Source organism: Schistocerca cancellata, chromosome 7, assembly GCF_023864275.1.
Source record: "Schistocerca cancellata isolate TAMUIC-IGC-003103 chromosome 7, iqSchCanc2.1, whole genome shotgun sequence".
Lineage (NCBI taxonomy): Eukaryota > Metazoa > Arthropoda > Insecta > Orthoptera > Acrididae > Schistocerca > Schistocerca cancellata.
Genome location: NC_064632.1, coordinates 502,988,946 through 503,011,937, shown reverse-complemented (window position 1 = coordinate 503,011,937; position 22,992 = coordinate 502,988,946). Strand labels below are relative to the sequence as shown.

The 22,992-nt window shown below is 46.1% G+C and overlaps 1 protein-coding gene across 1 annotated transcript in view; it reads right to left on the bottom strand.

Moving 5' to 3' along the window:
• The window catches only part of LOC126092866 (facilitated trehalose transporter Tret1-like), a 63,453-nt gene extending 40,953 nt beyond the window's left edge, over positions 1-22,500 (bottom strand). Inside the window, exons 1-2 of the mRNA XM_049908597.1 lie at positions 22,299-22,500; positions 11,281-11,569 (exon numbers count right to left, since the gene is read on the bottom strand). Of these exons, the coding sequence (XP_049764554.1) occupies positions 11,281-11,569; positions 22,299-22,500 (491 nt within the window). The remainder of the gene's footprint in view (positions 1-11,280; positions 11,570-22,298) is intronic.
• Positions 22,501-22,992: the final 492 nt, after the last annotated feature.

The window sequence follows — 22,992 nt, the reverse complement described above, 5'->3', positions numbered from 1 at the left end:
GTATCTCCCCCGCCCCCCAAAGTCACCAAATCTCAATATTATTGAGCCTCTGTGGTCTACTTTGGAGAGAAGATTACGGGATCGCTATCGACGCCCATCACCGTTACCTGAACTTGATACTGCTTTGCAGGAAAAATAGTACAAAGATTCCGTTGAAAATCATACAGCACCCGTATTTAACCATTCCGAGACGGCTGGAAGCTGTTTTGAGTGACAACGGTCTCCCTGCGCCGTTTTAGACATACTAATCTGTTGTGTTTTTGATGTTTCCATAAATTTTGTCCACCCCCAAAACACTGAACATTAGTAAGCATTGACGATTCACTAGGGGTCACAATTTAGGGAATGCGTCAGCATTATCCACTGTGCAAATCAGTGTGCTTGCTCAGCGAGCGTGAAGAACTTGAATGTTAAACATGAGTAAAAAATTAATTACACTGAAGAGTCAAATAAGCTGGTACACCTGCCTAATATCTTGTAGGGCCCCCGCGAGCACGCAGAGGTGTCGCAACACGACGTAGCATGGACTCGACTAATGTCTGAAGTAATGTTGGACGGAATTGACACCATGAATCCTGCAGTGATGTGGATAAATCCGTAAGCGTACGAGGGGGTTGAGATCCCTTCTGAACAGAGCGTTGCAAGGCATCCCAGGTATGCTCAATAATGTTCATGTCTGGGTAATTTGGTCCGCAGCTCGTGGTCTTGCGGTCGCGTTCTCGCTTCCCGAGCACGAGGTCTCGGGTTCGATTCCCGGCGGGATCATGGATTTTCACCTGCCTCGAGATGAGTGGGTGGTTATGTTGTCCTCATCATTTCATCATGAAAGTGGCGAGATTGGATGAACAAAGGTTGGGAATTTGTACGGGCGCTGATAACCGCGCAGTTGAGAGCCCCACAATCCAAACTTCATCGTCTGGGGAGTTTCGTGGCCAGCGGAAGTGTTTAAACTGAGAATTGTGTTCCTAAAGACACTCTGTAGCAATTCTGCACGTGTGGGGTGTCGCATTGTCCTGCTGGATTTGACCGAGTCCGTCGGAATGCACAGTGGACATGAATTGATGCACATGATGAGACAGGATCCTTACACATGTGTCACCAGTCACAGTCGTATCTAGACGTACCAGGAGTCCCATATCACTCCAACTGCATACACCCCACACCATTACAGAGCCTCCACCAACTTGAACAGTCCGCTGCTCACATGCAGGGTCCATTGATTCATGATGTTGTCTCCATACCCGAACATGTCCATTCGCCCGATACAATTTGAAACGAGACTCGTCCGACCAGCCAACATGTTTCCAGTCATCAACAGTCCAATGTCGGTATTGACGCGCCGGGGCGAGGCGTAAAGCTTTGCGTCGTGCAGTCATCAAAGGGTACACGAGAGGGCCTTTGGTTCCGAAAGCCCAGTCGATGATGTTTCGTTGAATGGTTCGCAAGCTGACACTTGGTGATGGCCCAGCATTGATATCTGCAGCAATTTGCGGAAGGGTTGCACTTATGTCACACTGAACGATTCTCTTTAGTCGTCGTTGGTCCCGTTCTTCCAGAATCTTTTTCCACCCGCAGGGATGTCGGAGATTTGATATTTTACCGGATTCCTGATATTCACGGTACACTCGTGAAATGCTCGTACGGGAAAGTCCCCATTTCATGCAACCTCGGAGATGTTGTGTCCCATGGTTCGTGCGCCGACTGTAACAACACGTTCAAATTCACTTAAACCTTGATAACCAGCCGTTGTAGCAGCAGTAACCGACCTAACAACTGCGCCAGACCCTTGTCTTATATAGGCGTTGCCGTATTCTGCCTGTTTACATATCTCTGTATTTGAATACGGATGCCCATATCAGCTTATATATACCGAAGCGCCAAAGAAACTGGTATAGGCAAGCGTATTCAAATACAGAGATATGTATGATTTTTGTGGATATGTACGACGTATGATCTTTGTAATTATATATCCCTGTCACAGGATTGCTCAGAGGGTATGAATGAATGTAATGACAATTTAGAAATATAAAAATAAGCATAACCCCTATATTTCCGTAATTCATACAAAGGAGTGTATTTTTGTAGCTAATTCAGTGAATCATATAATATTGACAAACTGCCTATTGGCTTCTGTCTCGGGTTCTTCGGCCGGCGTTTGTTTGATGTTTTCTGGCGTTTCACCAGCGCATATGGCTGGGATTGTCAAAGCTTCCCCTCTCAGCCCATGATCCAACAGTCAATCGTGCTGGCAATAGGTGAGAAAAATCATCAAACAAACGTCGGCCGAAGAACCCGAGACAGAAGCCAATAGGCATTTTGTCAACAAGAGGTCACGAAAGTCTGAACAGTTATCTAATATTGCCTGTCGGTTAAGTGAAAAACCAAGACTGCTGACGCAGCAGATGTTTACACAGTACAGTTGCAGAAACAGGGGTCCATCTCTAGTGTTGGTTTTGATATTTTGCCACAGTTGCTTCGATATCACATAAAACTTTACAGCTACATACTCGCTGTACGGTAACTTAATGAAAACGCTTGTTTTAATGGTTTCAATGATTCCAGAAGTATTACATTGCTTTCAACCATCGCTGCGTAGTGGGTTGTACATGCGACACTCAAACGGAGCTCTAGCTACTTCATGCATATACTAAGAGGTGACCCCTACTGAAGTCTTAAAATATCTTACAGTATCACCAACTTCACCTCGTAATTTAAAGAGAAAAGCTCGCAAGTAAGATATCAACACGAGAACTCGATCTTGTGAGAAATTTTGGGCCTTAATTGTGATGTAATGACCTCCTGACGTCCAGCTTTTAAACTTGTCATTCGCTGCGACTCGCTCGGCCTGTCCAAGGGCCAGGCACTGAAGACGGAGTGATAGCTCAGCACTCCTATTCGCGGGGTGTTAATGGTGAGGGACACGTCTAATGAACCTGTTTTGAAATCTTGTTCGTGAGCACGTTGTTGCGTTGTTTTATGCGAAAAGCGTACATAATGTCGCTCTCACGCACATGTACCGGGTGGTTACAAATAAAGTGTAGTTACTGACGGAAGTCGAGTGTGGGCTGTAATTACAGTATTGAAGCGAAGCTTGGTAGATACGCTGATGCGTGAAACTGACTTACGCAGGAAAAAAATTAGTTCCAGTTTTGGTCATCAGTTGCAAATCTGGCACTGTACAGCATCTCGTAGACATCTTTGGTACTCATATTGAACAAATTGCGCAAGTGGTGTGTGAGGTAATGGGCGAGTTGTGTGGCCTTGAAAATATTCTAAGTTTGGAATTGGCGTGGCAGCACGGGCCGCTCGGCAAGCTGGTTCTCGCCAGCAACTGCGTGGTGCCGAACATTAGCCGGAGCAAGAGGGTTAGCCCCAGCGTGTGGTCCGGGCTGACCGCGTGGCTGCGAATTCCATGTTGACGCTGTGTCGAGGAATGGGCTTTGTGTCGATGAAGGAGATTTATATGCTGGGAGTGCCAAAGATGGCGGACTTTGTGAAACCATAATGGCAGCATTTCACAGTTCATGTAGAAATTAATAATAGCCAGAGGAATCATGATACTTTACAAAGAAACATGTACATTACCATTATTTGCACGACGATTCTGATGGTGTAATCAGAATTATATTATACAGGTAACACCCAGTAACGAATTTCCAAAATCTAAACGGTTCATCCGATTTTGTCGATCGACGTGTCTTGTAGTATGAACCTAAATTGGTATGAATTACAGGCATGCAACTTGAATAGTACATGAGTTACTGGAGGTCAAAGTGGCCGATCACTGTTGATCGTGTCAGGCCTTAAGTACTCCACAGTTACACGAAAAAACGGTAGCAGCATGCTTATAAATGTATTTATTCATCTATGTCTGTGTTTATATCCGATATATACTATTAATGAAGAAATTGGTCAAATTTTTCCGGTGTTTTAGAATGTACAGAGACATCAGGCTACTGGCCTACTTTTGTTTCTGTTCCTTTGATATATGTTTATTTAATTTGTTTGTGTATTTAATAATGTGTGTTAAAGCGTGTTTATGGTCCAGCCGTAGGGATATTTATTTAATTTTAAGTTATTTAAATGCAAATACAGTATTTCGTATGTGTTTCAATATGTTTGTGAGTGTACGTTGGCTTGGAGACATGGCGGGAGCGCTCTAGCCAATCACAGCACTCGTTATTACACTAGGCGACTACCGAAGTCAATGGAGAGAGTATGGAAGGGAAGTGCTGGACGAGAAGGCGCGATGAACGATTGCAGGAAGTACTTGGAGAGTGCTGAGAGTTAGCGCGTGTTCACGGGAGACAGAAATATTTCGTAGTGCCGACTTGCGCACTTGTGAGATTTTCGTGTCTTCTGCAGTGAAGACGTAGTATGCGTTTAGAAGTGAATATCTCGCAAGCTATGTTGTTGCTAATAACTAATTATGTGAAGTAGGAACCTATTATTTCCATGTTATTCAACTTTATTTTTTTAATTGCTGGACCATTGACAGCGATAAGTGTTTTGCAATAATAAACGGCATTCTTAAAGGTACTTCTGGTATCGCACTCATCATTTAAAGTCGTTAAAATAGTACCTGCAGATTTTATTTAATTGCAATCTTTCATTTATAAATTTCTATGTAACATTCAAAATTCGCAATTGCCGAGTGATAGGAACCTTCAACCATTCGATTCAAGCGTATACTCGTATTGTATACTATAGACTCAGCAGTATTTGGCTTGTAATACGGCAACCACGTATTCCAGTCCCTAAATAACGAAACCAGCCAACACTTTTAATATTTCAACTCTGAGTCAGAGGGTACGTAGTTGAGGGTCACTTTTTTTTTTATAGCCCTCGGGCGGTTAATAATAAAGTCAACATTATGCCTTTCTCACTTGTTTGTTCTTTTTCTGCCCACGTCCCATTCCTAATCCATTACATTCGAAAACATTTCTACGCGTCTTTCTTGCATTCACAGTGACAGATTTGTTTTGGTGGCCAAATTCGGAACTAATCTTTTTCCAGTGTAAGTCGGTTCCGCATTAACGCATTCGATGATCAGAATATGTGCCAAGTTTCGCTGCCATACGATATTTCAGCCCACACTGTATCTCTGTGAGTAGCTGCACTTTAGTTACAGTCACCCGGTACAGATCAGCGGACTGGCAACCAGCACAATCCTATTCGCGGGATATTGCAGGCGGACCAGGGAAGATTATGAAGGAGGAGAAGACATCTCGCGATCGTGTTCTGAAAGCTTGTTTGAGAACGCGTTGTTTCGTTGTTTTGTGCGAAAAGAGTGCGTAATGTGTAAACCTCACGCACACATACTCTGATCGGCCAGAACGTTATGACCACGGACCTATTATCGTCATAAAACCGTCCAGGGATGGTAGAGTCACCTGGCGTGGGATGACTGCTAGTCATACACACTCACGGTTCATCTAGTATTAGTGAGCGTGCTGTCCTTGTGTAGAATGGGGCGGGCGCGCCATCTGTCGTGAGTTTGACCGAGGGCTGACTCTAATGGCCCGCAGGCTCGGCACTAGAGATGGGCAAACTGAAACACATAACTGTTTCGAAACAAATGAAACAGTACAATGTAATGTTCGAAACAGTGAAACAGTTTGTGTTTTGTTATCTAATAAACCTACACATTTTATCATCTTGAATGTCTACTGTATAAGTATGTCAATATAAACATAAATGAGGTGCGAGAGCGCTGATCATATCGCAGAAAGTATGAAACTATCACTTAGGCGTCTTGGCAGTTTAGAATTTCCTGAAGCAAATGCGCTGCTTTCGTGTCGTGTGTCTTTCATACTTTTCAATTCGCTGAGGACAGCCATAGCTGAAGACAGAAGAACCACCACGGACGGAACTGGAGGTGGGAGCCAACTGCAGAAACAACGGATATGCAACTGGGATTCCCACATTCCGTTAGTATGGGTAATATACCCATCCTGCTAATTTCCATGCACACAAAGGGAATCATTGTGGATAATAGGCACAGTGACTATAGACTCACAAATAACGCCAAATAATTCGAATAAATAACAAAATATAACAGAAAAATTTTGTCTTTTAAGGTGTTTCGAACCGTTACTATAAATTCACTATGCTTCCCAGCCCTTCCCGTTCACCATTACACTATCAGTGATACGTCAAACAGATTGCTTGCAATTATACCTACATCAAATTTCTGTATATGTCTAATAACTGTCACTTTACGCTTTTTTTTATTCAAAATGTTGTAGGCCTACTTGCGTTTCTTAATATGATTACTGTACATGACCAGAGAAACGTATGTTGTAAAAAAAAGTGTAATTTAACTGAGTGATTTTCATATATTTATTATTTTGAATGTGAATAGTATGCGTTGTTTTATTGTTTGGTTAGTGTTTATAAAGCAGATGTTACGCCATTTCAGAATAGGACAGTCAGATAGAAACGAAGCTTTATTTTCGCATATCTTAAGCTTCATGCTATTGCTTGTCAAAAAGATTTCGTCACTCTTGAAAGTGTTTCACGAAGTGGTACGTTCTGTTTCAGTACCTATGCCGAGCCCGAATCTCGTCCGACACAGCGCGGAATGAAACATCACTGTTTCGATACAATTAGTCCGTTCCAAGCGGAGGTGGACTGAAACAGCCTTATTTTGAAACAACGATACAGTTTCTGTGTCTGGCTCGAGATCGAATCTGGTCCGGTTACCCGAGACAGGGGCGGAATTAAACACCACTGTTTCGAAACAGTGAACCACAGTCGTTCCGAAACACTGAAACAGTTCCACGTATCGGTACACTGTATCGAAACATAGAAACAGTGGCCAAGTCTACTCGGCACTTCTTGTCGGATGTTCGAGGAGTGCTGTGGCGAGTGTCTTCAACATGTAAGGCGACCGCTTGCGATAATCGGGAAACCTGGGTTCGAGTACCGATCCGGCACTAATTTTCATTGTCGTCATCCCATTATACAGCTGGTGGTTGTCCATATTCGCATGTGCGAATACATTTAATGTAGTTTAATTATAACCACGCTGTATTTCGCACTCGCGCACGAAGCGACTGCAGTGAATTGAAGCGAGTAATAAACAGATGTGCGCGAAGTTTAGAAGCTATAGATTCAAAAGGTCATAACTGCATACTGTCAGAATCTTGGCCGAAATTTTCAAGCAGCATGGACTGAGGGGGCTAATACCTTGCTACTGTGCTTTTCTCTTCTTAAGATTTGAAGTCAAGTTGATGATGTTTCATTGAAAATTCTACAGCAAGTATCAACGATAATATGAAATACCTCGTAAACAATTACTGACAAAGGGTCGTGAAGATCTGGGATCGCAGATTTACTTCAAACTTTGGGGACCTTTAGTAGCCCATTAAAACAACATAATGTCCAAGTGGTGAGGTGCACTACTCTGGTAAATCGCAAGTGAACTTTTACGCTTGTGCTATGTAACTGACGTATCTGTGCGTAGGGGTACTGGAAGTTAGAGTTGATGGTGGTCAAGCTGTTTTTCTCCAGTTTCCTTTGAGGTGTCTTCCTTAACCCACTCCAGAGCAGGTGTTTTCTTGCCATGAAGAGTTGATCCCCGCCTCTTCCACACTTAGAACCGATATATTCTCTGGTCATCGGAATGTTCTGGGCGGAAAAACTATACGTCGATAGTCTCAATGGGTCTGAGGTCTTGCTGCGCCCACCTCCTGTTAATTTTTCTAAAAAAGTAAATAAATATAAATAAATAAACCAGTGATGTCCATTGTACCTCCACGTCCCCTACACTTTCTTTGGTTCCCGGAGGGTGGGAACGGGACGTGGTGGGCTAGGCCTTGGGTTGCGACCCCTGCCCACGTTGCCCCCACTCCTCCCTTTGGGCGCCAGGAAGGTCCTTAAAAAAATTAAAAAAAAGAAGTGATTAGCGTTCGAGCTTCGTAAGATGAACGTGGTTGGGACAACGGTTCCACTTCCGCCGAAACCTACATTTTTGTAGCGCAAGTGTAAATTCTGTGATGTTCAAAAAATTTTCACCTACGCTATTCGTCCTTGCTACATTAGCAACGTTTCACCGTCACGCAGACTAACTGCCAAATGCGGCCTACCTCTGTGTCTGCAGCTCCAAGCGTCGAGGCGCAAAGTAGTTTCGGGCACCTTACCAGATTGCATGGGTAAGGCATTTCACAAATGACGACAGGGATACGTTTTCAAGAAAACCAAATATGTCCATTTACTTGTCGATAGTTATAAATTTCTTTGTTCTAATAATTAAATTTAATTAAAAATAGTAAGTTGGCAAATAATATGAAATTCACTAAAACTTCATGCAAATATACGTGCTTTTTTTAAAAATTCTATTATCTCTCAAATGCCATATAAATTGATATGACCAGTAATAAAAAAAATACAGCAAACAATCCTGTCGGAGGAACATCCGCAACTGAGCATTATAGCAGAGGTAGAAAATACCGATTCAGTAGTAAGGTTCTTTTTATTTAGAGCACGACCGGTTTCGGTCTCTAATATGCCCATCATCAGGCGTTTATAACTTCATGCGGTGACCCCGAGCGCTGCGGTGGACAAGTACAGGACTTGGTGCATCCCCAGCGAGCGCAGAGCTGGTGATACACTGCGTCCTGTACTTGTCCACCGCGGCGCTCGGGGTCACCGCATGAAGTTATAAACACCTGATGATGGGCATATTAGAGCCCGAAACCGGTCATGTTTTAAATAAGAGGAACCTTACAATTGAAACGGTATTTCCAACCTCTGATAAAAAAATATAGATCAAAAATTAAAACTGAGCTGGAGACGAACCGTCGCCTCATAAAAGTTCGTCTCACGAGACTGTGAACAAGTCCTTGCCTTAACCTCATAAATTAAGTCAGGCTTTCAAAGGGCCCAAAAAACCTGTGTGGCTTTCGTGGACCTCTCGGCGGCCTATGATACCATTTGGTTCGACGGACTCAAGCTGAAATAGCGATCCCTTTCCACAACACAACTAAGCTTCTGGAAAACATGTTGAAAAATCGCTACTTCAGAGTGAACGTAGGTCAATCTACGAGTAAATCCTACTCAATAAACAATGGGATCCCACAGGGATCAGTGTTGGCTCCCCTTCTCTTCAACCTATGCACGAGTGACATGCCAGAAACTAAATCGCAAAAATTCTGGTATGCAGATGACATTGCAACAGCCACTCAGAGCAAGGCATTCGAAGAGGGGGAAGGTAGTCTGTCAACCGACTTTCAACTTCTTAACCAGTATTATACGAAATGGAGATTCTACCCAAATTCAAATAAAACTGATGTAAGCGTATTCCACCTGAACAATCATGAGGACCGCACCGGATTAGCCGTGCGGTCTGAGGCGCTGCAGTCATGGACTGTGCGGCTGGTCCCGGCGGCGGTTCGAGTGCTCCCTCGGGCATGGGTGTGTGTGTTTGTCCTTAGGATACTTTAGGTTATGTAGTGTGTAATCTTAGGGACTGATGAGCTTAGCAGTTAAGTCCCATAAGATTTCACACACATCATCATCATCATCATCAATCATGAGGCAAGATGAGAGTTACAAGTAACATTCTGCAGTGAGCGATTGACGCACAACAGCTATCCAAAATACCTACGAATCACTCTGGACCGGTCAATAACCTATAAAAAACACCTAGAAATAACCAGTCAAAAGAAAAAAAATCGAAATAACATATTAAGAAAGCTGACTGGAACCTCCTGGGGAGCTAAAGCTACCACCCTACCCACCGCAGCACAATCTCTTGTTTACTCGGCGGCAGAATACTGCGCTCCAGTCTGGTAGAAGAGCACACACACGAAGAAAATATATGTCCAGCTTAATACCACCATGAGGATTGTCTCAGTAACTCTGCAATCAACTCCACTTCCCTGGCTTCATGCCCTTTGCAATACAGCTCCTCCCTCCCTCATAAGGCAACAAGCAGCTATCCGAGAATGGAAGAAAATTAGCCGGCCGCAGTGGCAGAGGCGTTCTAGGCGCTTCAGTATGGAACCGCGCGACCGCTACGGTCGCAGGTCGAATCCTACCTCGGGCATGTATGTGTGTGATGTCCTTAGGTTAGTTAGGTTTAAGTAGTTCTAAGTTCTAGGGGACTGACGACCTCAGATGTTAAGTTCCATAATGGTCAGAGCCATTTGAACAATTTTTTTGAAGAAAATTAATGACCCTCTGTCTCTGAAGATATACCTATCCGAAAAATATTGGACCATATACCAACTACTCGCCTAAAATCCAGGCGAATGATACTCCACGTGCTGTTCAGTGCCTACTTAGATGTGGACTTGTAATAGCTGCAGTGGCTGTCTCCCTAATCTTTCGCATATTGTTGTTTGAAATCAATCATTTAATAATATATTTGTAATTATACATGACGATAGTATCTGTTCCCGAAAGAACAGTTACCGTAGATGACCATGCAGCTTTGCTAGAAATGAAATGATAATTAAATGGACACGAGTAATGAGTATGATGGGCAAACATCTCACTACGAATGTAGTGGTGTGGACATGTTGGGATTGTGGGTCTCACGGGGAGCGTGCAAGGGACAAGTCCCTGCAGTCGCGCTATCCTCTGTGCCGTCGGTGGCTCAGAGCCGGCACGGCAGCTCAGCGTGTTCGGTCAGAGGGTTACGTGCCCTCTGTAACAAAAAAACTGAGTTAATCGATCAACAACGAACTTCACTGGACGTCTTACGACGTCCGCCCCGAGCAGATGCAACGAACAAAAGCGAATAAAATGAGATTAAAAAAAAAATGGATAGAGCGTCTGCCATGTAAGCAGGAGATCCCGGGTTCGAGTCCCAGTCGGGACACACATTTTTCAACATGTCCCTAATGAAGTACATGAACGCCTGTTTGCAGCTAGGGTGTCCATTTAATTATCATTTCATATTTGTAATTCGTTTATTATCTTAAGTAATAGTATTGCGCAATTTTACTCTGTAGATGCCATACGCTAAATAAATAAAATAAAAATAAAGTTCGTCTCACGAAGCTCGAACGCTAACCACCTGACCACCATGAACTCTACCGTCCGGCACCTACGCAGGGATACATACGCCACATAATAGACGCTTACACCCTGTTTTGCGATTTTCTCGGAATTGCCGGAAAAGTCCACCTTGCACATTATGTTGTTTCAATGGCCTACTAAAGGTGTGCAGAGTTTGAAGTAAATCTGTGATCCCAGTGTCGTGGCCTCCCCTTGTGAGACTACAAGTTTTCCCGTCCAGTACCGATTTGATAAGACGGTAGTAGAGCGCACCTTGCGATGTAGAGGTACCCCGTGTTAGTGGAGGCGATCTTGAGGATCCAGGAGACGAACAGCGGCGCCACGGTGAGGTAGCCGAACGGCTTGCGAGGGACGAACTCGGTGAGCGCGGAGAAGACGGGCGTGAAGACGACGGCTGCGACGGCGAGCAGCGACGACACCCAGGAGCCCTCGTCGACCGTCAGCGGCTGCGACACCACGCCGTCCTCGGCCGACTGCAGCTGCGGCAGCGCCATCGCCGGCCACACCATCGACGAGCCGAACGCGAACGTGTTCAGGTTGACTGCGCACAACGCCAGCAATGCACACTGTACTGTCTGTCACTCAAGCGGACGTAATGTGAGCAAGTGCACAATACAATGAGGGCAATGAGGTCACAGAAGTCGTGGGACAGCACATGCACAGATGGCGTTGGTACCACGAAGGTCGGCAGCTGTGGCCGAGCGGTTCTAGGCGCTTCAGTCTCGAACCGCGCTGCTGCTACAGTCGCAGGTTCGAATCCTGCCTCGGGCATGGATGTGTGTGATGTCCTTTTTTTTCCTTCTTTATTGTTATTGTAAAACCTGTACAACAGGCAGGCTGTCAGCAGCATTCTACGCTGCTCTTCAGCCAGAGAATAGACAATGAGAAAACAACAGAAAGATTACACATAAGCTGCATAGCGGTGAGTAATAAAACAGTAGACACATAAAGACAAACACGGAGCCGTTCACACTCGACGATAATCCACACTACAAACTGTTGTCACGACGCACTAACACTGAAGAAGGCGATGGCACAGGTGAACGATGGAGCGTGACGGTGAACACTGAACACTAAACACGACGGCACACACGAGACACTGATGGCGATGATCTCCGGCGCGCGAATGTCCACTTAGCGTGTGCGAGTCCGGCGACTTGCCAAGAGGGGAAGAAGGGGGAGGTGGGGGAGAGGGGAGAACAAAGATGCCAATGGCTGAGGAGATGGGGGCAAGAGGAGAGGGACAGGGGAGGGGAAACCCGGGGGAGGAGTGGGGAGAAATGGAGGAGGGAGGGAAGAGGGAGAGAAGGGTGGGAGGGTGCCCAAAGGAGCAAAAACAGGAAGAGGGAGGGAGGATGAAAGTTGGTAGGAGGGGTAGATGGAGGGGAGGAGGGCATCATCAGGGAGAGGGAGCTGGCGGAAGCCACCTTGGGAGAGGGTAAGGAGGGTGGAGAGATGGATACCGGGTGGGACGTGGGAATACAGGTGCGGCAGCGGGCGGGGGTGGGAGAGGATGGGTGAGACAAGTGGGTGAGGAGGATCGAGTTTGCGGGAGGTGTACAGGATCCGTATCCTTTCAAGGAAAAGGAGGAGGTGGGTGGATGAGATCGTACAGGATCCGCGTGGGGGAGGGGAGACGGATGCGATAGGCGAGGCGGAGAGCATGGCGTTCAAGGATTTGGAGGGATTTATAAAAGGTAGGGGGGGCGGAGATCCAGGCCAGATGGGCGTAACAAAGGATAGGGCGGATGAGGGATTTATAAGTATGGAGAATGGTGGAGGGGTCCAGACCCCACATACGGCCGGAAAGGAGCTTGAGGAGACGGAGTCGGGAGCGTGCCTTGGCTTGGATCGTCCGGAGATGGGGAGTCCAGGAGAGGCGACGGTCGAGAGTGACGCCAAGGTACTTAAGGGTGGGAGTGAGAGCGATAGGACGGTGAGATAGAAATCAAGGAGGCGGAAGGAAGGGGTGGTTTTGCCTACAATGATCGCCTAGGTTTTGGAGGGATTGACCTTGAGCAAGTACTGGTTGCACCAAGCGGTGAACCGGTCAAGATGGGATTGGAGAAGGTGTTGGGAGCGCTGCAGGGTGGGGGCAAGGGCAAGGAAGGCGGTGTCATCGGCAAACTGGAGAAGGTGGACGGGGGGTGACGGCGGCGGCATGTCCGCCGTGTACAAATGGTACAGAAGGGGGGAGAGGACGGAGCCTTGGGGCACACCAGTGGAGGGGAAAAAGGTGTAGGAATCTGTGTTATGGATGGTGACGTAGGAAGGACGGTGGGAGAGAAAGGAGTCGATCAGACGGACGTAGTTAATGGGAAGGGCGAAGGTTTGGAGCTTGAAGAGAAGACCGGAATGCCATACGTGGTCATAAGCTCGTTCGAGGTCCAGGGAGAGGAAGATTGCGGAGCGACGGGAATTAAGCTGGTCGGAAAGGAGATGAGTGAGGTGAAGGAGAAGGTCGTCGGAAGAGAAGGACGGCCGAAAGCCACACTGGGTAACGGGAAGGAGGCGATGCTGGCGGACATGCTGGTGGATGCGTCGGGTGAGGATAGATTCCAGGACCTTGCTGAAGACCGAGGTAAGGCTGATGGGACGGTAGGAGGAGACGGCGGACGGCGGTTTTCCAGGTTTAAGGAACTGTGATGTCCTTAGGTTAGTTAGGTTTAAGTAGTTCTGAGTCTAGGGGACTGATGACCTTAGATGTTAAGTCCCATAGTGCTCAGAGCCATTTGAACAATTTTTGAGTACCACGTACACGAGGTATAAAAGGGCAGTGCTTTGGCGGTGCTGTCATTTGTACTCTGGTGATTCAGGCGAAAAGGATTCCGACGTGATTATGGCTGCACGACGGGAATTAACAAACTTTGATTGCGGAATGGTAGAGGGAGCTACAAGCAAGGGACAGTCCTGTCCAGAAATCGTTAGGGAATTCAGTATGCCGAGATACACAGTGTCAAGAATGTACCGAGAAGGTCAAATTTCAGGCATCTCATAACCAACAAATTGTGGTCAGAATCCGCATCTGCCTCTGCAAATGTCTTCAGTTTAAAATTTGGTTCCGAAATTTTTGTCTTACCTTTATACGAGTCAGAAACCTTGTACTGTCTACAGGTCTTCCACGTATACAGCCTTCTTTTATGATTCTTAATCGAAGTGTTAGCGATGATAAAATTGTGCACTGTACAAAATTATCCAAGTGGCTGCCTCTTTCGTCCCTTTCTCCCAGTCCATATTCATCCACTATTTTTCCTTTTCTTCCTTTTCCTACAATCGAATTCCAGTCCCCCATCACAATTAAATTTTCGTCTCCCTTAACAACATGAATACTTGCTTTTATCTCATCATACATTTCTTCAATCTCTTCATCATGTGCGGAGCTACTTTGCATATAAACTTGCGCTTGTGTCAACCTTGGCTACAATGAAGCGTTCACTATGATGTTAGTGGTAGCTTACTCACATTTATGTTTTGATCTGCTGTTAGACTTACTTCTCTCTTACCACTATTTGGTTTTGCATTTATAATCATGTATTCACCTGACCAGAAGTCCTGTTCCTCCTGCCACAAACCTATCCATTTCCCTTTTTGTAAATTTTGTAACCTACCTGCCCGATTAAGGGACCTAACATTCCACGCTCCGATCTGTAGAACGCCTGTTTTGTTTCTCCTGATGGCTACATCCTCTCGAGTGGTCTCCACCTGGAGATCCGAACGGGGGACTGTTTTATTTCCGGAATATTTTAACCAAGAGGACGCCATCATCATTCAACCATACAGCAGAGCCGCATGCCTTCGGGCACAATTACGGCTGTAGTTGCCCATTGCTTCGCAGTACCAGCGCAGCAAGGCCGTTTTGGTTGTTGTTACAGGGCCACATCAGTTAATCATCCAGACTGTTGCCCCTGTAACTAGTGAAAAGACTGCTGCCCCTGCCCATGAACCACAGTTTGTCTGGCCTCGCAACAGATACCCCTCCGTTGTCGTTGCACCTAGAACACGGTTCTCTGTATCGCTGAGGCCCGCAAGCCACCCCACTGACGGCAAGGTCCATGGTTCATGAGAGGGGGGGATTTACAGAAACCAGACGACAGAGGGAGATTCGAGGGGCATGAAAGGCATGCTATGGTTGAGAAGGGAGTGTGACGGGGTTGTAGCCAATGTAATTCAAATTGTGCAAGGAGCAAGCAGTAAAGGAAACCAAAGAAAAATTGGGAGTAGGAATTTAAATCCAGGCCGAAGAAATAAAATCATTGAGATTTGTCGATGACATTTTAATTCTGTCAGCATAGGGCTTGGAAGAGCAACTGAACAAAATGAACAGCGTCTCAAAAGGAGGATGTAAGTAGCAGGAAAATGTGTGTCTCACCCAACTTTCAAAATAAGCCATTTTTATACAATTGTAGGCCATTTTTAGACATTTTTGATCGAAATTAACAAATCCTATAGCTTAGGTCCGTAACTCGACTTTATCCAACGATCATATTTCGAAAATCTCCTTTTTATGCAAAATCAACAGTTTTTTATTTTTATAATTAAATTTATGATGCTGATAAATAACGGATAATAATAGTGATGATGATGGCATGTCAGATTATTATATATGAACTTGGTATCTGAGTGCCATAGGCATTACTAATATGACCAATTTGATTAAAAGCTGCAATACATCCCACACATTGCCCTCCACGCAATCTACGTGTTTCGGACTCGTCTGCCCCTACGTACATAGTGCTAAACGAAGACTAACTTCAGAATTAACAGGATAGAGTAGCATGGAGAGCTGCATCAAACCAGTCTCTGGACTGAAGACCATAACAACAGTAACTAGTGAATCTTCACATTCATAACAAAATCATGAGCGGCTGCTCCGTCCGAGCAGATACAGAAGTGCGTTGCATCAAACTCAACAGCAAAGTGTTGTGCCAGTGGGTGCATACCTCTTCCACAAGCGTTCCGTAAAATTTTGCTCAGGGCGTGTCCTTACATACGAGTGGCCAGCTTGGAGTTTTCATTTCGTGATGATAGCAACTGTCGCTGGTATGCCAGAAAGCCATTTTTCTCACTCTACATAACATACATATAGTTTCCAGAATGAGATTTTCCCTCTGCAGCGGGGTGTGCGCTGATATGAAACTTCCTGGCAGACTAAAACTTTGTGCCGGACCGAGACTCGAACTCGGGACGTTTCCCTTTCTCGGGTAAGTGCTCTACCAACTCTTTTTATTTTTTATTTTTTTTTTTTGTATTCCCGTTTTGTTCGTTTCTCGTTCGTTGTATGTGCTCGGGGCGGACGTCGTAAGACATCCGTTATAGTTCGTCTTTGATCGGTTAACTCGGTTTTTTTTTTATTACAGAGGGTTGCTAACCCTCTGACCGCACACGCTGAGATACCGTGCCGGCTTCAGCTGAGCTACCCAAGCACGACTCACAACCCCTCATCACAGCTCTACTTCCGCCAGTGCCTCGTCTCCTACCTTCCAAACTTTACAGAAGCTCTCCTGTGAACCTTGCAGGAAGTTTCATATCAGCGCACACTCCGCTGCAGAGTGAAAATCTCATTCTAGAAACATTCCCCCAGGCTCGCGGGAGAGCTTCTGTAAAGTTTGGAAGGCAGGAGACGAGGTACTGGCTGAAGTAGAGGTGCGAGGACGGGTCTTGAATCGTGCTTGGTTGGTAGAGCACCACTTGGCTCCGAAAGGCAAAGGTCCCGAGTTCGAGTCCCGGTCCGGCATACAGTTGTAATCTGCCAGGAAGTTTCATACATATAGCTTTTTTTTTCTTTACTAAAACTTTATGTTGCTGAGTAATGTGTAATTTGCCAATATCTCTTGAAATCTGCGAACTTCTTGTTCATTTGAGTCATGCATTTAGAAGGTCCATCGCCTAATGCCTTCATTTTTCTTTGCCTTACAGAGGATTGGAAAGGCGTTCCGTGGCGGTATTGTTATTGGGTCCCTGTGCCATTCTCTGTCTCCAGAAACCTTTTGGTCGCCCAAACAGAAATATCGCAATAGTAAAATACTCTGGATAACTGTTGGATGGTGGTGTATAAGACGATTATTTTATAAATCTATTACTTTACTCCGAATTAATTTTACACTCAGGTGACAATTTTGTTGGGCTCTCCGTAAAGAGTACGCAAGAGCGAGAGGACTCTCAGTTGACATATAATGGAGCCTATGTAACGTGTTTTGTATGACCGTGGCAGACATCTTAGTGTTGCTTTTGTTGGTAGCACTGTTCTTAACACTGCAACCACCTTGAGATACCGCCCGTAAACTCGCGGAAGCAAGCACTGATGATGAGCAACGCGCTCCCATGATATCTGATCATTCAGTGCCGACCGGTCGCAGCATCATCCTCCGCCATTGGCGTCATCCGGATGTGGTGCGGAGGGCCACGGCGCCGGCAGATCGCTCTCCCCATCGTTGTCAGCTCGCAGACCTTGGACTCGCTACTTCTCATTCAAGTAGGTCCTCAACTGTCATCAAGAAGCTGAGTGGACCCCGTTCCAGTTCTCTCGCAAAGGAAAAATCGCTAGCCGTTCTGGTAACTGAAGTCGGATCCTCTGCATGGCCGTTACGTGAGCTGACCACTCAGTTGCGTTGGTAGAAAACACCGAATAAGTAAAAGACTGAGACTTTCTGGCGGATTACAGCTGTTGTGTGGACCGGGACTCGAACCTGGGACTTCCGCATTCTCGGGTCAAGTGCTCTACCTGCTGAGCTACCCAGACACGATTCACGACCCGTCCTCACACTTTTACTTCCGCTAGAAACTCATCTCTTACCTTCCAAACTTCCGGAAAATTTGCAGGAGTAGCACTCCTGGAAGAAAGAATAGAGCGAGGGTACTGCTTAGCGACAGACTGGGGGATGGTTTGCAGAAAGATTTCATTCTGTAAGTCAATGGCTGTACTGTAGATTTAGTGCTGCATTTGTTTTAAATTTGTAGACATCGAACTGAGGCTGCAGTGTTGGCCATGTTTGTAATGATCGACCACGACGCTACCTCTTCCCCCTCCAAGAATTCGAGATGGACCTGCAGTGGACTCTTCGCTCATTCCGAAATCGACGGGTGGTGCTGCATACACAAACAGAGGTCGCCGCACCCTCACCCTAGTGTTCATCCGCTCCTCCTCGAAAGTCGGCGCACGCGGAGACCCTGTGGGAGAAGTCACGTCGAACATTGCAAGACTGCCATCGAAGCCTCATCTAGATGCCAAGTCCGTACGTCTGCCACTGTCACCATCTTACAAGCGCTACTTATTGGTGAACTAAGGACATTATTCTGGTAGATGATCGACTACTAGTTCTGTAGAGAAAAATAATTACTTTCTGTTTTGCTTTTGTCGTGCTTGACTATGAACATTTTAAGTAAATGAGTATAAATTCTGCCCATGCAGCTGTATATCTAGTGTTTGTTGTTTAAAAGGCTATCCACATACCCACCTCCTACAACTGCAGACATCTCTGATCCTTACATCCCGTATTTTTCGCCAGAGCAAGTTGTGTCTGCAGTCGTAGGAGCTGGATTCATGGTACATCTTTTAAACTACAAACACAGACATACAAGTTGAATGGGTACAATTTACACACTTTTATTTACAATGCTCAAGAAGCCAAACTGGACAAAGCAATAATACTGTAGAAAGTAGCTATCTTTACATGTTGAACTGACAATTGTTCATCCAACTGAAAACTGTCCTTCGTTCACTGACCGCAGTGAGTTATGGTGTCACTATCTCGATGGAGTTACGACGTTCGTGGTTCGTTCTAACCTAGGTAATCCGCGTGGGCAGAGTTACAACGAGGCGCCGATGGTGTTAATGCGACCGCTTCTGGGACGGGGGAAGTATCCGCCCGGCGTATTAACGACTGTGAATCTGTGTTCCGGTCAGGCTGGATGTGGGTTTTAGGCGGTTTCCCTCGTCTCACCAGGTTAATATCGATCTGATTCCCAAATTTCGCCTCAAACAAACGCTACGCAAATATTTAGAACAATTTCTCTTATTTTTACACATAATTCACTCTACACGCTGACAGATTGGGTACACTGCTTGTGTTCTGGGTTGCGAACAGGAGACCTACGACCTCCGCTGCGTGGTCTACTTAAGAACTCAGTCACCATTAGCATCAGATACTGGTGAACACCAGTAGTGCGTAGTTACTAGCTGTGACGTCTATTTGGGTATGTAGTGCCAACCGAGTGATGGAGATTCCAAAAGGGAACCCCCCTCTCCCCCCCCCCCTCCTCCGGATAACAATGCGTGTTAAAGCACCGCTTACGGAATGGTGAGGGGCACCGGTGCCAGATCGAATCCTCCAGGTATACTCACTATAAGAGTCGGTGCAGCCTGGATGTTGTTTCAACGTTGTTTTTCACACGCATCTAGATGAATAATGGGTTGGTACCCAAGTAAAGAATCTTCAAGACGTGTTCGTAAAATTTGTCAATCTGCAAAAAGCTTTCGACAATGTCAAATGGTGCAAGATGTTCGATATACTGAGAAAAACAGGGGTAAGCCATTGGGAGGGACGAGTAATATACAGTGTGTACAAGAGCCAAGAGGGAATAATAATGAACGACCAAGAACGAACTGCTCGGATTAAAAAAGGGTGTAAGACAGGGATGTAGTCTTTTGGCCCTGCTGTTCAATCTGTACATCGAAGAAGCAAGATGGAAATAAAAGAAACTATTAAAACTGGAATTGAAATTCAAGTAAGAGGGTATCAATGGCTGGATTCGCTGATGACATTGCTAACCTGAGTGAAAGTGAAGAAGAATTAAATGATCTGGTGAATGGAATGAACAGTCTAATGAGTCCAGAACATGGACTGAGTGTAAATTGAAAAGAGACGAAAGTAATGAGAAGTAGCAGAAATGAGAACGGTGAGAAATCTAACATCAGGATTGATGGTCACGAGGTAGATGAAGTTAAGGAATTCTACTACCTAGGAAGCAAAATAACCAATGACGGAAGGAGCAAGGGGGATTAGCATTGTCAAGAGAAGTCTCCTAGTATCAGACATAGGCCTTAACTTGAGGAAGAAATTTCTGAGAATGTATGTTTGGAGCACAGCATTGTATGATAGTGAAACACTGACTGTGGGAAAACCGGAACAGAAGAGAGTATAAGCAACTGAGATATGGTGCTACTGACGAAGTTTGAAAATTAGGTGGACTGATAAGGTAAGGAATGAGGAGGTTCTGCGCAGAATCGGAGAGGAAAGGAATATGTGGAAAACACTGATAAGGAGAAGGGACAGGGTGATACGACATCTGCTAAGACAACAGGGAACGACTTCCATGGTATTAGACGGAGCTGTAGAGGGAAAAACTGTAGAGGAAGACAGAGATTGGAATACATCCAGCAAATAACTGAGGACGTAGCAAGTGCTACTCTGAGATGAAGAGATTGGCACAGGAGGGGAATTCGTGGCGGGCCGCATCAAAGCAGTAAGAAGACTGGTGACTCAAAAAAAGAAAAAGAAAACCAAGTCTTGCCTGAGTTACACGATTTGCAGACACTTGGAAGATTTTTCATCCATTCCTTCCTGGCCTGGTACAGAAAGGGCATCCGTCCACCATTTAAATTAACTTTGACAAACCCGTTGTGCCGACTCTGCGCAGATTCGGGACAAAGGTACAAGAAAAAAAAGAGGGGGATACCGGAGGAAGCGAAGTGCCCGCTGGCGGCCAGTCTAGAGAGTGACTGTTGACTTCGGAGGGGCGCGATGGCGGCGTAGTGTGCGGTCGGGGTAAACATCGCCGATTCTGCGAGGATGACAGACTTGAGAAGTGCTTTCATCTACATCTACATCTACATTTATACTCCGCAAGCCACCCAACGGTGTGTGGCGGAGGGCACTTTACGTGCCACTGTTATTACCTTCCTCTCCTGTTGCAGTCGCTTATGGTTCGCGGGAAGAACGACTGCCGGAAAGCCTCCGTGCGCTCGAATCTCTGTAATTTTACACTCGTGATCTCCTCGGGAGGTATAAGTAGGGGGAAGCTATGTATTGGATACCTCATACAGAAACACACCCTCTCGAAACCTGGACAGCAAGATACACCGCGATGCAGAGGGCCACTTGAGTTTGCTAAACATCTCCGTAACGCCATCACGCTTACCAAATAACCCTGTGACGAAACGCGCCGCTCTTCTTTGGATTTTCTGTATATCCTGCGTCAACCCGACCTGGTAAGGATCCCACAGTGATGAGCAATACTCAAGTATAGGTTTAACGAGTATTTTGTAAGCCACCGCCTTTGTTGATGGACTACATTTTCTGAGGACTCTCCCAATGATTCTCAACCTGGCACCCGCCTTACTAACAATTAATTTTATATGACCATTCCACTTCATATCGTTCCGTACACATACTCCCAGATACTTTACAGAAGTAACTGCTACCAGTGTTTGTTCCGCTATCATATAATCATACAATAGAGGATCCTTCTTTCTATGTATTTGCAATACATTACATTTGTGTATGTTGCCACTCCCTGCACCAAGTGTCTCTCCGCTACAGATCTTCCTGCATTTCGCTGCAATTTTCTAATGCTGCAACTTCTCTGTATACGACAGCAGCATCCGCGAAAAGCCGTATGGAACTTCCGACACTATCTACTAGGTCATTTATATATATTGTGAAAAGCAATGGTCCCATAACACTCTCCTGTAGCACGCCAGAAGTTACGTTAACGTCTGTAGACGTCTCTCCATTGAGAACAACATGTTGTGTTCTGTTTGCTAAAAAATCTTCAATCCAGCCACACAGCTGGTCTGATATTCCGTAGGCTCTTACTTTATCAGACGACAGTGCGGAACTGTATCGAACGCCTTCCGGGAGTCAAGGAAAATGGCATCTACCTGGGAGCCTGTATCTAATATTTTCTGCGTCTCATGAACAAATAAGACGAGTTGGATTGGGTCTCACACGACCGCTGTTTCCGGAATCCATGTTGATTCCTACTGAGTAGATTGTGGTTTTCCAGAAATGACATGATACGTGAGCATAAAAACATGTTCTAAAATTCTACAACAGATCGACGTCAGAGATATAGGGCTACAGTTCTGCGCATCTGCTCGACGACCCTTCCTGAAAACCTGTGCTCTTTTCCAATCATTTGGAACCTTGCACTTGCATAGCGAATTTAACTCGGAACGGACGTGAGACCGGGTCGTTGTACTACTTTTTACCGACTGTTGGCGTAGAAGGAGCACAGCCGATGGCACCGCCGCTGTTTGCCGTGCAGCTTACCGACGCAGGCGGCGAGGAACTGCGGCCACACCGCCGGCTTGGTGTGAGACCGCGGCGCCTCCGCCCCCGGAGGCTGCTTCTCCGGAGAGCCAAGGCCCGCGGCATTGGCGTTGGCGCTGGCGGCGGTCTCTGGGGCCGCGCGTGGTACGTACACACCGGTGACGCCGTAGCCGTTCGCCACCTCTCCAGAAAACCGCTTCATGCTGCCGACCAGAAGATTGCAAACAGTGTCTGCCGTGACGGCGCGTTAAATACCACCCGGGCGTGCGCCACAGGTTGTCGCCGTAAATCACTGAGGCGGCCTGTCTACACACCGAACAATGGAGGGTGTTTGCCGCGGTGACATCTGCACGTGATTACCGGAACGCAGCTGGGCGTCGTGTAGCAGTAGAGATGTTTTGTGTCGTTGTGCGGTAACAACGGCCACAACACTGCGTGTTACGCCTGGTTACACCAGGAGGATCGGCGAACGAGAATTCTCTCGGGTGTAAACGGTAGGCGAGCGCGGGGGAACTGCATTCAGTCGTGCTCGGTTCACATTCGCTAGTGCTCGCTCGTGTTCCGCTAGTTCTCGATCTTTTAGCGAAACGTCGAAGGCAGTTCGCATTGAACCCCCTCACCCCCTGGTTGCTCCTCTCCTCTCCCATCCCCGCTCCCTGCCACGTCTTCACCGTTGTGTCCCCCCTATCCTCCA